General features: G+C 58.9%; 1 protein-coding gene across 8 annotated transcripts in view; it reads right to left on the bottom strand.

Annotated features, from left to right (window-relative positions):
* Positions 1-14,997, bottom strand: part of PTPRF (protein tyrosine phosphatase receptor type F) — an 86,916-nt gene that overhangs the window by 45,590 nt on the left and 26,329 nt on the right. For all 8 annotated transcript variants that reach the window (XM_067009521.1, XM_059062928.2, XM_059062920.2 and 5 more), the window contains exon 6: positions 4,720-4,908. In XM_067009521.1, the coding sequence (XP_066865622.1) occupies positions 4,720-4,908 (189 nt within the window). The remainder of the gene's footprint in view (positions 1-4,719; positions 4,909-14,997) is intronic.

Below are 14,997 nucleotides of genomic sequence, written 5' to 3' on the forward strand. Positions count from 1 at the left end.
GATCCTCCAAGCGTGGTCCACAGATCTTCAGTGTCCCAGAGGCCCCTTCAGGGGGTCCGCAAGGTCAAAGCCATTTTCATAATACTGAGAAGCTTTTTGCCTTTTTCACTCTTGTTCTCTCATGAACATACAGTGGAGTTTCCCAGAGGCTTCAGCTTCAGGACATGTGATAGCACAATAGACCAAAAGCAGAAGCAGGTATGAGAATCCAACTGTCTTCTATTAAACACCAAATTAAAGAGATTTGTAAATGTGTAGAACAGGGCCACTCTTCTCATTAAATGCTTTTGTTTCACGAAATATAATTATTTTCCATTAAAGAATATTGTTTACGTTAACATGTCATGGGATTTTTAATTATTTTAAAGTGGATTAATAAATATCTAAAATCTTCTCAGTCTTAACATCTAATGTGGCAAATACTGATAAATAAAACCCACACAAACAAAAGCTCTTGGAGGTCCTCTGATATTTACAATCAGGGGTCCCGAGACCAAGAAGTCCACACGGCTGATCGACTCCTACAGTTCAGGCCTGACCCGGGATGGGGAGAGGAATGGGGAGAGGGAGGGGTGGCAGCGTAGATGCTCCAGGACTGGGACACCCTAGCTTCCGGCCTCAGCTCTTCCGAAACCTAGCCTGTTGCGTGACAAGTCTCTGGACCTCTCCGAAAAGTCGTTTCCCCACCAAACTGAAAGAATCTGCCTTTTCCATTTCCCGATGTGGGTGTGGGAGACTGGAGGGTCCCCCGGATTTCACATTGCCCCTGAGGGGTGCCAGTGTGTTCAGACAAAAGGGACCATCACTGAGAGCGGCCCTCCTGGCAGACCGGCTGATGGTGGGACGGAGCAGGGGCTGCAGCCCTCAGGCCCACCGCAGAGTCCCATCCGCTGGGACAGCGGGCCTCTTCCCGCACCCGATGCTGGCATCCTGGCTCAGGTGTCAGAGTGAGTAGTGGACAGGATGGGCAAGTGGTCCTCCAGGGTAACGGGGATGGCGGCGTGCACACGCAGGCGCCGGGAGGAGCAGAGCACAGGCCGTGTCCCGCAGGGGCCCGTCCAGGCTTGGCAGAGTGCAGGGCCAACAGCAGTGGCTTGGAGCCCCACTTGGAGGTCAGCCCCCTCACTGCTCCAGTGATGCTGCCCGCTCCTGACTTCCACTCTCCCTGAGCTTGTGCCCATTCCTCCAGGGCCCACACCGGGCCTCAAGTTCAATCCTCCAAGAGGCTCAGGTTGTGGCAGCAGGTGACATCGCTTCAGAGAAGAAGGCGCCTGTAGAGCAGAATTCGTGCCTGGGCTGCGCACGCTGCCAACTGCCCTCCTCTCCAGCTCTTCACGCCCTGGTGACACGTGCCGGGGCTCAGCCCGCAGATGCCTGAGGAGTTCTGGGTACTGGTCAGGGCGGGCCTGAGGTCCGGAGAGGACGAGACTATGGAGCTCTGGGGCCCTAGCAGGGTCAAGCGGCTCCCCAGGCTCCAGGTTAGTCAGATGTGACAGAAGCCCCCTGGATGCCGTCCCAGGGGAGCTCCCCGGCCTCGGATCTATCTCCACGTGACCCAGGGTGGGTGACTCCCTAACTCAGCTGTAAAGTAGGCATGATAATCACAAACTGTCCTACTTCTCAGGGTTGCAGGAGAATCAAGTGCAACCAAAGGCAGGAAAGCACTTTGTAAACTGTTGGTGATGCGTGAACCGTGAGGTCCCTGTAAAAGCCGAGCACTCAGGGGCCCGATTCCACTCCAACAGGGATGTCAAATGTGCGTGGCACAGCTCCAGCACACTTCTCGATGGCACAGGACAGGGGCAGCAGCTATTGGGTCAAGGGTCAGGGCCTAGGGTCAGGCAGCAATGGAGAGAGTCCTGTCAGTTATTGCGGAGGTGGGATGACTGAGGCCCCTCAGGTGTCATCCCAGGAGTTGGACCCTGGGCCCACTACCCTTAGGTCACAGCTTTCAGGAGGCAGGAAAGGTCAAACAAGAAAGTCTTCCCCGGACCTGGGAAGCAGGGGGAACGAACGTTAGTCTGAAAGGACAGGGCCCAAAGGTCACATTCAGGAAATCATTCATCCTAAGGGCTCAGAGATACCTGTCCTATAGCGGGGCTCGTGCTGGCCACTTGCGGGGCCCTCACAGACGGGAGCCAATCCCAGGCCCTCCTTGCAGACTGCCCAGCCTAAGTGAGCAGAGCTGGAGCCAGACGGTGACAACACAAAGCAGGGTGAGTCCTGAAGGAGCAGGTCTCAGGCAGAGAAGCGGAGCTTCACGTTCCAGTGAATGTGAGCAGAGGGCGAGGATGTGGTCGGGGGCTCAGTGCAAGTCGGGGAGTGGCCGGAGCTACAGAGAGCCCCATTCACGGAGCCCTCACCACACGCCAGTTGTCTACAGCTCTCACTGCCTTTGTCTCACTTAATCCTCACTGTTAACTCCTTTTTAAAGAGGAGAAAACTGAAGCTCAAAGTTAAATAACGTAAGCGAGGCCAAAGAGCTAGTGAGTGCAGCCAGGACCTGATGAGATGAGCTGGGGGAGGTGACAGCTGGGGATGAGATGAACCGGAGATGTGAGCTGGGGAGGAGCGAGAAGGGCTCTGTGTGCCTTATTCAGGAGTGTGCACCTGACCACGGGGGCAACAAGACGCCACTGGGCTTGTCAGAGCACAGAGGGTGCAGGCAGAGAACTCCGCCAGTGCTGCAGGATGGATTCAAGGGGAGAGCCTGGAGGCAGGGAGAGCAGTGTTTGGTGACCTGGGATACGGCCAAGGCAGCAGAAGGAGAAAAGGGGACCAACTGAGAACCATGTGGGTGACAAATCAAGAGGGTTTGGCGGTTCCCTACATGGAGTAGGAGTTGCGGTGTGTCCTAGGTTTCAGGTTAGAGGGGCTGCCACTCAACAGAGAGAGGGTCAGTGGGAGAAGGGCACCGCTGCTTGGGAAGGAAGTTACCACCCTTCACAATCAGGGTGACACCCAGAAGGCAGATGGGTGTTTTAGTCTAGGACACCAGCAAGATGTCTGGGTTAGAACTGGGAATCTCAGGAGTGGAAGTAAGTGGCACCTGAAGCTATAAAAGCGGGCGAGCTGGCGGGGGAACGGCTGTGTCTAGGGGACAAGAGCAGGGTTCACAGGCTCCCTGGCTGGAGGAACGAGCAGGAGGGGCTGCAGGGCAGACAGAGAAGGGGCACTCGGAGAAGTAAGAGGGAAGCCGGGGAGACAGAGGAGAGAGTGGCTAAGAGGGAGAGAGGGTGTTGGCGGCTGCTGAGAGGCTGAGGAGGCTGGCGAGCAGCATCCAGTGGAGTCCTGGGCGGGAGCTGACTCACAGGGCCGTGAATGGGTGCCACCGGGCCCGGCACACAGCAGGCACTACATAAATACTTAACGAACGAACGTGCGAGATAGCGTGCCTTCCCAGAACTGCTGCCACAGTCAGCGCCGTTCCGGGCAGAGGCCAGGCCTGCGGGGAGGACCATCTGGCCGCTTGGGGAGCCTGCCTGGGGGCTGCGGGGAAACGCAGAGGAGCTGAACCATAGCGGTCACTGTGCCGCGCTGGGCAGTGGCTGCAAATGTTGGTGGACCGTTTCCTGCCTTGATTATAGCTGTTTTAATTAACTGCACTACAGCTGCCTCCATCTTGTTGAGTTTTAAATTAAATTAAATGAGCTAACACTTCACAGTCTGTCTCAGGTGGCCGTGGCTGGGGCTAGAATCCTGCCCCTGCTGGGTGGCTTATCCCTCACTCCTCCCCTGGGCACCACAGGGGTGCCCACCTGGCAGAAGTTGGTGAGGAGGGGCTGGCAGCCCAGGGAGTGGCGGGGCACCTCTGCAGCCTGCAGGGCCCCGAAAGGGCCACAGGCGTGTCCTCCTTTGCGGTGTCGACACCACAGGTGATGGGCAGCAGGGGCTCTAGCTGGTGCTGCCCGAGCCATCCTGCTTGAGCCCGCCATCCCACAGCTAGCAGGAGGGCTCCTGGACCAAGGTCTACCAGTGCAGCCCGTGCTGGCAACAGATGCAGAATTGCAGCTAAGTGGATTCCAAGGCTCCTTTCCCGCCTGCTCTGTTCCCACAAAAACGGAATCAATTATCCTGGCGGGGGCCTCGCAGGCAGATCGATCGACGGGGCGACACCTCCTGCGCGGTCAAGGCGGCATCCTTGCTCGCGGGGCTCCAAGCTGGCTCGACTGAGACATCCAGAGGAGACAGGTGGCCCTGGTGGCTGAGGGATGGCAGCACATCCCCCTGGCTCCAAGCCTCTGAGGTCAAGCCTTTTGAAGCCTGATGAATCAGGCATCTTGGGCCTCTTTCCCTGCCATCTGAAGAAGCAAAGAGAAGCATCACCCAGGCCCCCCTCAGGCCAGGCTCCAGGGAAGGTGGAGGATGAGCACCCACAGAGCACCTTTGCAGAGCCCAACACCAGGCTGGGAACAACACTCGTGCCTCAAGGAGCAGAGCTGGACTGAAGTCTGGAGTCTGACAATCCCGCGAAGGTGAAAGAATCACAGTTGACTAGCCCTCGCTGCCAAGCTTTCTTCCTGGGCGGGCCAGGTGGGCCTATAGCAGGATCTGGTCTACCCACTGGGCGCCCTCTGCTCAGCCCTGGAGGGTCAGCCCCAGGCTGAGGCCTCCCGTGGCTCCCAGGCACCCAGGCCCAAGAGGGAAGGCTGCGCTGGGTTCCGGCCTGATGTGTTTCCTGAAGTCTGCACGGCCCCTTGACCCTCGCCCTCTGCTCACCTGAACGCAGCTGCTTGATGCGGCCGTTGCTCATGGCGGGGTCCACAGGGAGGAAGTCCTTGAACCAAGAGATCTCAGGGTCTGGATTCCCGCCTGCTGCACACAGCATGGTGGCCGTGCGGGCCTTCTCCACCACCTTCAGCTGAGGCCCCATGTCAATGGAGGGGAAGCCGGGGGGCAGCTGTTCCTCTGCAGATAAAGAGCAGATGTGCATGTTAGGGCTGGTACTGCCTGCCCATGAGGACCGCCCTAAGACTCCCAGGGTGGCTGGAATCGACTTATCTCTGCCCTGACTTCTAAGCATGAAGCCTGCCCTGACATAAGGTACCAGAGTCCTGAGCCCCACTGCCCAGCCCTGCCCTTCACAGGGCCAGGGAGCTGCCGTGGGGCCCACTCTGCCCTGTCAGGAAGTCTCCGGGTCTGAGAAGTAATGCCTCGGACTGCAGACACGAGCACTTCTCTCGCCAGGACCTGGGAAAATGAGGATTGAGGCTCTCCTGGCCACAGCAGAAAGTGCTCCACGGATGCTGGGCTGTAGGGGGCCCAGGGCTCACACAGTGGCATCAATAGCCACAACTCAACCCAAAGGCTCCCCGTGCTGTTCAGCCCCCACTCCCTCTGCTGCACGTGCAGTGTCCCCTCCACTGCCTGTATCCAGCCTTCAGCTCCACCACGTGGCAGAGCCCCACGTCACAGCCTGGATGCTGGCCCCGACTCTGGGCGCCCTCTGCCCTACCAATGACCCACCTTCGACCCCCGGTCCTGACCCTGGCCCTCCTCCCTAATTCAGTCCTGACCCTGGAAGCCATGGTCAGGCCTGGGGACCATGTCTGAGCATGTGGAGGTTAAAGAGATAAAAAAAGCCCTGTGAGGACACCAAAAGTTGATGAGGGGCTGCCTCCTCCCGGCTTGCCAGAGGTTGAGGCTCACTTCCATGAGAGCAACAGGCATGGACCACAGCAGCACACTGTACTCTCACTACACGTGGACTCGTGCATCAGCCCTGAGGAGCCAGGGATGGGGCAAGGCTGCCTACTCTGCACCCTTGGGAGCACACACTGGGCTGGTAGCACAGGCTCTGGATGAGTACAGACCAAGTGGAGCTCCCACCCCCGTCACTCACTAGCTCTGTGACCTGGGAGTGTTACTAATCCTCTCCCTTTATCCATTTTTATCTATAAACAGGCTTCAAGTGCCCTCCTTGGAAAGCCGTTGTGAAGACTACATGCAATGATACACATAAGGTGCTGGAGAGTGCCTGACAAAGAATCTGAACCCAATGGTTATTGGTTGACGTTATTATTATAACTAGCAAGGACTGGGCCAATCGGGGCAGACAGGTACCAAGACTTGGGCCTGGGGCCCCCTCTCCCGTCCTGGGCTGGCGAGAGGCGCTCCCTTCCAGGAGCAAACCGCAGAGTGAGTGTGAGAAGTTGGCAAAGCCTCTCTGCCAGTGTGGATGGCCAGGCACACCTGATGCGGGAAGGGGAACCCTGTCCTCTGTCAGTCTCCTGGCAGGGGAGCGGGGCTAAATGGTGGGGGAGACCAGGAGACCAGTACCGCTCCCGTCTCCCTCCTGCAGGCCCAGCACAAGACGAGCATGTGGGGATGTTTGCTGAGGTCAGGCTCCTGTGCCAGGGAAAAGACAAGTGGGATCCTCAGAAGGGAGGAAAGTGGAGGCTGGCAGGGCTGGTCCCCCCAGAGACCCAGGGGGACTGGCTGGTGGGCAGGCAGGAGAGGAAGCTGGAAGAGCCTCAGCAGGCAGGGGCAAGACATCCCTCTATCTGCTGCCACATCCCAGGGGGCACTCTGCTGAGGCTCCAGCTGCCCGGGGCATCCCTGAGGGACTGTGGTCCTTTCAGGAGAAGGGGGGGGCGGTCTCGGGCTGGGGAGCAGTAGGACTCCCAGCACGGTCTCGCCTCCCAGCTTCTCCCGGTAACTGGCAGAACATCCCCACCTGCAGCCCTATAAGTTCCAGACATAAACCCAGCGTGTCCTTGGCTGTAAATATGATCCCACAGCGTCCTGACTTTTAGCTCTGATTTTTAAAAGGACAACGTTAACAGTGGCAAGGAAAGGGAGGATGGAAATGAAGCGGGACTTGGGATGCGCCAAGCAGGAGAACAGCTTCCTTTGGTCCTGCCGTCACTTGCTTTTCCAGGAAGGCCCAGGCAGGGCTCCGTCCACGTCTACCCTCCCTGCCCTCCCCAACAGCCAGGGGACACTCAGGGCTGCTGGAGCCATCCTAGCTCACTGGGGCACCAGTCTAGTTCTTCCCAGACCTCAATCCTATCTGCTCAGCCCTCCAGAGCAGTGGAGGAGGGAGGGGGGCAGGGCCTGCCACAGTCAGGGCCCAGGAGTCAGCTCGCCTACATCTCTACCCACAACGTGCTGCTCAAGGAGAAGGGAAGAAGTACAAACATCTGCAGCCCCGTGTCCTGGGAATATACTCTGAATTCCTAACACGGGGAAAGTCTTTGGGATTTGTGCCAAATTAAGGACAATTAATTTTCCTCCCTCAATTATCGTGCCCTCAGTGGTTCTGTCCTTGGCTCAGATCATCCCTCAGGCACAACAGCCAGAGCCGAAAACCGGCGTGTGTGAAGAGCTGTCCATAAAACAGCGGGACCCAAAAGCCAGTCCCTTGTGCCAACTAGGCTTCCAGGCACAAGTCAGAGGCTGCAGTTCTGCACCTTGGGGAAGGGAAGCGTGTCTCACAGGAGGACTCCAGCCCCTCGGGAATGGACCTGCTGTTGGCTCTTCCTTCTACGCTCACCCGCAGGGGCCTCGGGCACATTCAAATATAGCCAAGGACAGCAACCATTACCGGCGCCCGCGTGTTTCTGGACAAGCTGAGCACTGGCCAGGTTGGTGTAAACTGACCCACCATCAGACTGTGACATTTATCCTCTTCACTCCCACCTCCCCCACCCCCCACCCCCCACCCCACCCAGGAACCACAGGAGCTTGGGGCCACTGTAGCCTGAACCACTCAGGCTAAGGACCAGGGCAAATTCCTCAGGCTGACGTTGCACGATCACGCCAAACCCATCAACAACCGGGAAAACAGAGGTCCAGATATGCGGGATAAAGGTTAGGTTTATGGAGCATTTACTAGTTCCGGGTACCGCGTTAAAATGCTTTACAAAATGATTTTACCGAAACTATGTAAGGTACGTGAGCGAATGGGGGTGTAGAGATATCTAGGAACCTGCCCAAGGTCACAGAGTTAAGTCGAGGTGGGGCTGGCATGAGACCAGGTGGTGGGACTCCACGCCTGTAAGGGTAGGGGCGCCGGCTCCGGCAGGGCTCAGGGTAGCCCTGGGGGAGCCAGCCACCATCCTGCCCTCGTACCACGCCCTCTGCCGGCTGGGCTTCAGGCCCGCAGCTCCGCTGCAGACCCCTGCACACACGCCGCAGCGTTTTTACTTACTGCAAAACGAACACGACTGTCCCCCACACATGGCCACCCTCGGGAATGCACCCACGTTCCAACACACGCATATACGGGTCACGCCGAATCCCCTCAAAACCCGTCCTGAGGGTGGAGGGGCTGCGGAGCGCCAGGAGAGGAATGGTCCCTCCCCCTTCCAGGCCGCCGGTAACTATGGCAACGTCGGAGACTCTGCGCCTCGGCGGAAAGGCGGCACATGCCGTGTCCACGCGGGGCGCGCATTTGCGGCCCGAGCCGCTGCCCCCCCGCCCGCCCCCGCCTGGGTGGAGTCACGGCGCCCCTTCTCAGGACCCCACTCCCCAACCCCAGGAAGCCCAGCTTCTTTCACGCTCAACCGACGCGTAGCTGGGGGCTGCCCCGTTAGTGTGCACAGCGCCGGGAGGTCCCTACACCTGCCTCGCAGTCGCAGTGCCAGACTTCCGCAGTGTCTGTGCCTCTGGGGCTGAGGTCTATCTAACCTCTGATAAAATGGTCCCCGCGAAGGAAAGAGAAACCCATGGGGACTTTAGGAGACCTCAGAGGTACTGGGGAGCCTCTACAGCCGTTTGTGGATTCTGCCTGCATGCATATATAGGGCGCACACATTCCTAGCGTCTGCCCGCACAGGTCTGTGTACCTGTGGTGGGTACACACGTGTGCATGAATTGGGATGGTCTTTAGATACTGCAGTGGGAACCCTGACCCCTTCTTCCCTGCTATCCCTACTGGGCAGAGGAAGGTGACAGGGTGTGGGGGGGCTGGGGGATGGGTGTTGGAAGCCTAAGGCTCAGAGGGGGCAAGAGCTTGGCTGAGGTCCCCACAGCAGCAGTGGAGCTGGATCAGTTCAACTCCACAGCTCACCTGCTATCTTGGTGGCTTCCTGAAGGAGGAGGGAGATGCAAGAGTAGGAAACACTTGAACAGGAGAGGCAGGGAGAGCTTTCTGGTGGAAGGGAGGGAGGGGCTGCCTGAGTAAGGGCTGTGGTCCGGGGAGACAGTGGGAAGGTGAGGCTGCTTGGAGCTAAGGCCTGATGGATGTGGCTGGGGTGGAGGTGGACAGGGGCTCAGCTTAGGCTGGCTGCAATGACTGGGGGAGGGGGCTGCTGAGGCCCCCTACAAAGCACACACAGGTCTCTTTGTCCAGCTCAGCCTGGGATGCCTGAGGCGGAGTCTGGGCCAGAGGGAGGGGGCTGCACCAGGGAAGTGGACAGATGGGGGACGCCTTGCGGGGTCGCGGAGCGGGCGGCACCGTCTGTCAGCACGAACTTCTCACCCGTGTTTACCCAGCTTCCTGGCGTCTGTGCGCACGCAGGCACACATAGGCACACACATACACAGGCTCCCTGGGGTGGCACCGTCTGTAGGCCTGACCCCCTCCCCTGTGCCTGAGTGTTGGGCCTGGCCTCACCCCTTCTCTGAACGTAGACACCTAGATACATGCACAACAAGGGACCCACAGAGATACACGTGGAGAAAGAGACAGGTGCAAAAATAGAAACCTACATGTGCCTGCGGAGGGGCACCTGCAGTGACAAGCACCTGTGGAAACAGACTCATGCAAGCAGATCCAGAGGGAAAGCACGCAGAGATGCAGAAACACACATGTGCAGACGTGCAGAGATAACACATATGCTGACACACGTGTCCCTGGAGACACATGCAGGGACAGAGCCGGGAAACGCAGACAGAGACGCATGAGGGGACCTCGTGGGTGGCAGGGCTGCTGGTTCCCCCAGCCCTCCTGGCACTCTAAGGAAACCAAGGCTGCCTCAGGCCCTGTCTCTGAGGCAGCTCCATCCTTAGCAAGGTCAGGGCCAAGACACCCCCTAGCAGGTGGGAAGGGCTCCTCAGACCCACAGGCTCACACACTCTCCCAGAGAGCCCCACCCCACTCCCAGACTTCCAGCCAGTAAGGGGGGCCTGGGGAGCCTTGGGCTCCCTTCGCAGCTTTCAGTCTTGATTTTCAGCTTTTTCTAAGAGAAAACTCCCACCTCTTTTAGCACTCAGATTTCATCAAACTTGGCATCTTAAAAGCCTGTTTTGTTTTTGAGTCTGAGCTGTTTGGGGCCTGTCGGCAGCACAAGCTAGCTGAGAACAGCCAAGCAGTGGAGGCCTCCCCCTTGCAGTCCCCCACCTCCAGGGCTTCCCTGGCACCTCACAGGGCTCTACACAACCTGGTTGGAGAGGCCTCCCAGCCACACACACCCAGGTGAACCTGGGGACCGTCCCCAGGCCTGTACCCTTTCCACATTCCAGCTTCTGGGCCCTGACCCACAGCGAACTCTTCCTGGGGTCCCCACCTCAGTCCTACTCCAGGATGATTCTTTTGATCCCTTTACTCCCCTAGGTTCAGGCCCAGTCCCTCCAGACCACTGACAGCCTCCCACTCACTCCTCAGGTCCCTGCAGCCCAGCTGCCACCCCCATGGCTTCCTGCCAGCGTGCTCACCAAGGTCAACCATGACTCCACGGAGCTAAGTCCAAAAGACACGTCTCATCGTTCATCCTGCCTGACCTCTCAACAGCACCCCTCCCTGCTCCTTCCAGACACTTTTCTCTTGACTTCCACAGACTCACCCCTACCACTCAGACACCTTCCTCACCAGATTCCTATGCAAACTCCCCTCCCAACATGCAGAGCTAGCGTCTGGGGCTCCATCCAGGCCCTCTTCCTCCCCCTTGGCTCTGGCTCCGTAAGATTTGCCGTTTCTCCACCCTCAAAACTGCATCTCCAGATGTCCCCCAGAGTGCCAGTCTTTCTTGACACCCCTACCTCTAATGCCTGCGCACACCCGATACAACAGATTTCTAAGTGGACTCATCAACTTGCCCCTCAAACCAGGTCCTCCTCCCATACCTGAACCTTTGAAAGTAGCACTGCCATCTACCTGGCCCAGAGCCAGCAACCCCGAGTCTCCCGCCTCCCCAGTCCCACAGGTGGCCAGGCAGACCACTACTCTCTCTATAAACTGCATGAAACCCAGTCTCCCTTCCTTCCCTACCCACTGCCTGGGTTTGGGCCACTACCACCTCTTGCCTGGTGCTGCCCCGGCCTCTCACTGGTGTCCCTGTACCCCACTCTGTATCCCCAGGGACCTTTCTGAAGCATAAATTTTATCAAGTCATTCCCCTGATTAAAATCCTCTTTCCCCTGGCAACCAGAGAGAGGGGCACCTCACCAGAGATGGGGAAGGTACACACACAGGGGCATTTAAAACCTCCAACTTGGCTAGCTGTTCCCGGAGGTGCTGGCTCCGCTGTGTTCCTGAGGCTGGAGGAGACGGCAGTGGGCAAGGGAGCCATGGGCACAGCAGGGCCACGTAAGCACCCGTGACCACAGGGGTGGGAGGGGCAGGCTAGGCACAGGGAACGTGTCCACTGTCCATGGCTAACAGAAGAGGCAGGGTACCGCCCACGCCACAAGTGGACCCATTCAGAAGGGAGTCCACTTGGACCTTGAACGCAAATCAGAAATAGAAAAAAATGGGGGATCCCAGATACCAAGAAACCCAGAGTCTGATCTTCTAGACCCTCCTGGCAGTGCCCACCTACTGACACCTCTCCCACCCCTACGCCTGGGGCCCAGATCTCTCCAGGAAATGGTTGCAGAGCCTTGTATCTGCATGGTTCTGAATGCGCGGGTCGGGGGGGTGGGGGGTGGAAGGACAGGTCATAGATCCCACAGTCACTGGGCCAGAAGCACTTAGATCATGCCTCAGCTGCGAGGGGAGGAGCAGAAGCTGGCCCGGGTTCTAGGTGCTGGGGCTCCTTCGACATCTTCCATGGATGCAGATCAGGGAGGTGACAGGCCCAGCTTCCTCAAACAAGCCCATGACCTAGACACGTATGCAGGCAACAGGAAGGGGGCACATCCTGCCACCTAAGGAGTCATCCTCTGCCCGGTAGCCCTTTACCCAAACTCCCCACCCTCCTAAGTCAGGCCTGGGCCAGGGGCAGGGAGGAGGGTGGTGCAGGGAGAGATGACTCCCTGGGAAAACGCCCACCCACCCTGAAAACACAAGCTTCTGTACTGGCCCCGCTCCAGGTTCAGCCAGCCCAGGACTGCAGGACAGGGTCATATGTTGCTCATCAGCCCTCATGTCCCTGGGGCTGTTTCCAAAGGGGCTGCGGGTGGGGTTCAAAAGGGCCTCCATCATCCCACAGTCCCCAAACCAGGGTGAAAACTGCTGCAGAACCTGGGGGTCCCGGCCCAGCATGGACTGCCCACCTCCCCCAGTCAAGACCCCACATGCTTGACAGCTGGCCTCCCGCAGGGCCTATACGGAACGAAGGGGGCAAGGCCAGGCACTCCATGCGGGCACCTGAATTCCTGTGTGGCCTGAGTGGTGTGGTCCTGGCCAGTCAGTAGACACCAAGGCCAGGTGGGAACAGGTGAAAGGGAGCCTGGGCTCGATGAGGGGAGGAGAGGAAGAGGAGAGAGTCCCAAGGTCTGGGCAGGATCCCTATCTGGGGCCCCCTCCCTTCTGGACTGGCTGCAGGGGAACTGCTGAGGTGCACTTCTCTGAGGCACTGAGAACAGCTCAGCCTGACCACTCTGCCCCACGTCCATCTCTGTCCAGCTGTCCTGGCTGACCGACAGCTCCGAGCAGGGAGACTGTGGGGTCCAGGAGACAATGAGCCCAGACACAGCATCTCTGCCCTCCCACAACACCAGACTGACCACACACACTCAGCCCAGGCTGCTTGCTGCACACCCCTCCCCCCGCCGCAGACACAGGCCATAAGGTGTACACCACCTGCTGTACACACCACACCCCACACACACTGTCTGATGTGCGTACGCACAAGCACGTGTGCAGGCACGCGTGCACACACACACAAACACACGCAGCCAGACGCACGTCCCCTGCTTTATATACAACCCATAAGGCACACACAGCCCCTAAGACTGTAACACCACACCACACACCTCACACACACTGCCTTACAGACAGCACACAGGGCACTCACCACACGCAGGGTACACACTACCTGCTGTAGCCATGACCACGAGGCTAATGCTGCCTCCTGCACTCGGGGTCCCCAGAGCCAGGTGCCCACCACAAAGTCAGAAACGGCTTATCCCTGCTCCTCGGCCTCTTCCCTCCTCCTTGCCCCTCTTTCCCTTCTCCTCCTCCTTCTTGGTCCTTCCAGAACCTGCCCAAGTCACCAGGGCCCTGCCCATACCTCTGCTGTCTGGCCTCCTCTGGGGCTTTCCTGACCACAGTACCAGTACCGCCCGGCTGGAACCCACTGGCCCACGTGAATCCACAACCTCCAGACCGAGCTCCAGGACCCTCCCAGCTTGCCCACACCCTGGAGGGAAAGGCCAGGAAGCAAGGCCCGTCTCCTCTCCCCCTCCACTCCCCCTCCCTCGCGAGGGAAAATGTCAGATTCCCTGTCTCAGTGGCGGCAGCGGGTGGGTTGGAGGGGGAGTGATTCAGCCTCAAGAGTGCGGCGTGAGAAGAGCTTTTCCTGCCATTACCCGGCGAGGGAGAGACTGGTGCGCTAATGGCTTCAATTACCACTCCGACAGGAACACTGGGCGGCTCACCCCCAGCCAGCTTGTGCCGGGTATCCCCACCAGGTACCCAGCGGGGCCTAGGGGGTGGGGAGTAGCCGGCTGGGCATCACAGGGCAGTAGGGACTCACTGGGAGTGGCAGTCCTGCCCAGAGAGCTGGCTGCAAAGGCCACGAAGTGGGAGGGGTGTGGGGTGCTCCTGGAGTGTGAGGGGAGCTGGGCATGGCACAGAGCAAGACAGGGCAGAGAGCTTGGCGTGGACTCGTAGGCCTGGGAGGCAACAACCCCTCACCTGAGCCAAGTCACCCCAGAGAGCCCTGGGCCACTCCCCTGAAGAGCCCAGTGTGTGGTGAGCCACATGCAGTTTATGATGCGGGTAAGGGACTCAACCTTTATTCCCAGCCCCCAAGCCGGCTTCATCCTCTCCCCAGCCCTCCTCCCAGGAGTGACCCTGGCTGTCTTCTGGCCCCAGCCCACAGCTGTGGTCACACCATACTTTCACCCAACTCCTACACACACGCAGCTTCCCTGGCCAGCACAGGAGGCCTGGCATGGCAGGGCGGGGCTGCTTTCCTCTGGCCCCGCCCCCTGGCACCTTTGAGGCCTCCCACTCCCCTCCTTTCTGCCATGCCCAGAGCCAGACAGACGGTCAAGGTTATGCAGACCAACATGGTAAGTCAGCATTTCATCTTGCGGGTGCTGTGTTTCAGGAGCAGGAGGGGCTCATTCGGGCCCACAGCTCCACCTCAGCTGGGCCAGGCACATGGGTAGGGCCCTACACGCTTCCCAACCTCATCAGACACCTCCCACACCGAGAAGCACAAAAAGACCCCAGACCCCTGCTAGAGAAACCCTCATCCAAGAAGGCCCCTCTAGAAGGACAGACCCCTGCAAGTCTGAACCTCCTCACCTCAGCCCCTGCAAGACCATCCCAATCCTCCTCAACGCTTTGAAAGATAAAGCTGCCCGGGGCAGAGGTGGGGATAGGAGAGTGCCGACAGAGGACCTGGGGAGAGCAAGGGCCAAAATTGGGGTGTAGGGGCTTTGGGGGGACTTTTCTTCCAACACTAATAAGAAGGCTCTCTTTCCCTTAATATGAGGGCCTGGCGGATGCCCTCTGGGGTGGGAGCCACAGTCTGGCCCTTCAGCCACCTCCCAAATGCCAGGGCAAGGCAGATGGCTCCTGCTGGGGCAGACAGCAACAGGAGGGAGGGTAGTGCTGAAATACCTGTCCTGAGGTCATAGGTGGGGAAACTGAGGTCAGGGGTGGCAGGGAGCACCCTGAAAGCACTCAACCATCAGGGATCTTGGCCCAGGGCCTGTCCT

This window comes from Kogia breviceps, chromosome 1 (assembly GCF_026419965.1).
Source record: "Kogia breviceps isolate mKogBre1 chromosome 1, mKogBre1 haplotype 1, whole genome shotgun sequence".
NCBI lineage: Eukaryota > Metazoa > Chordata > Mammalia > Artiodactyla > Physeteridae > Kogia > Kogia breviceps.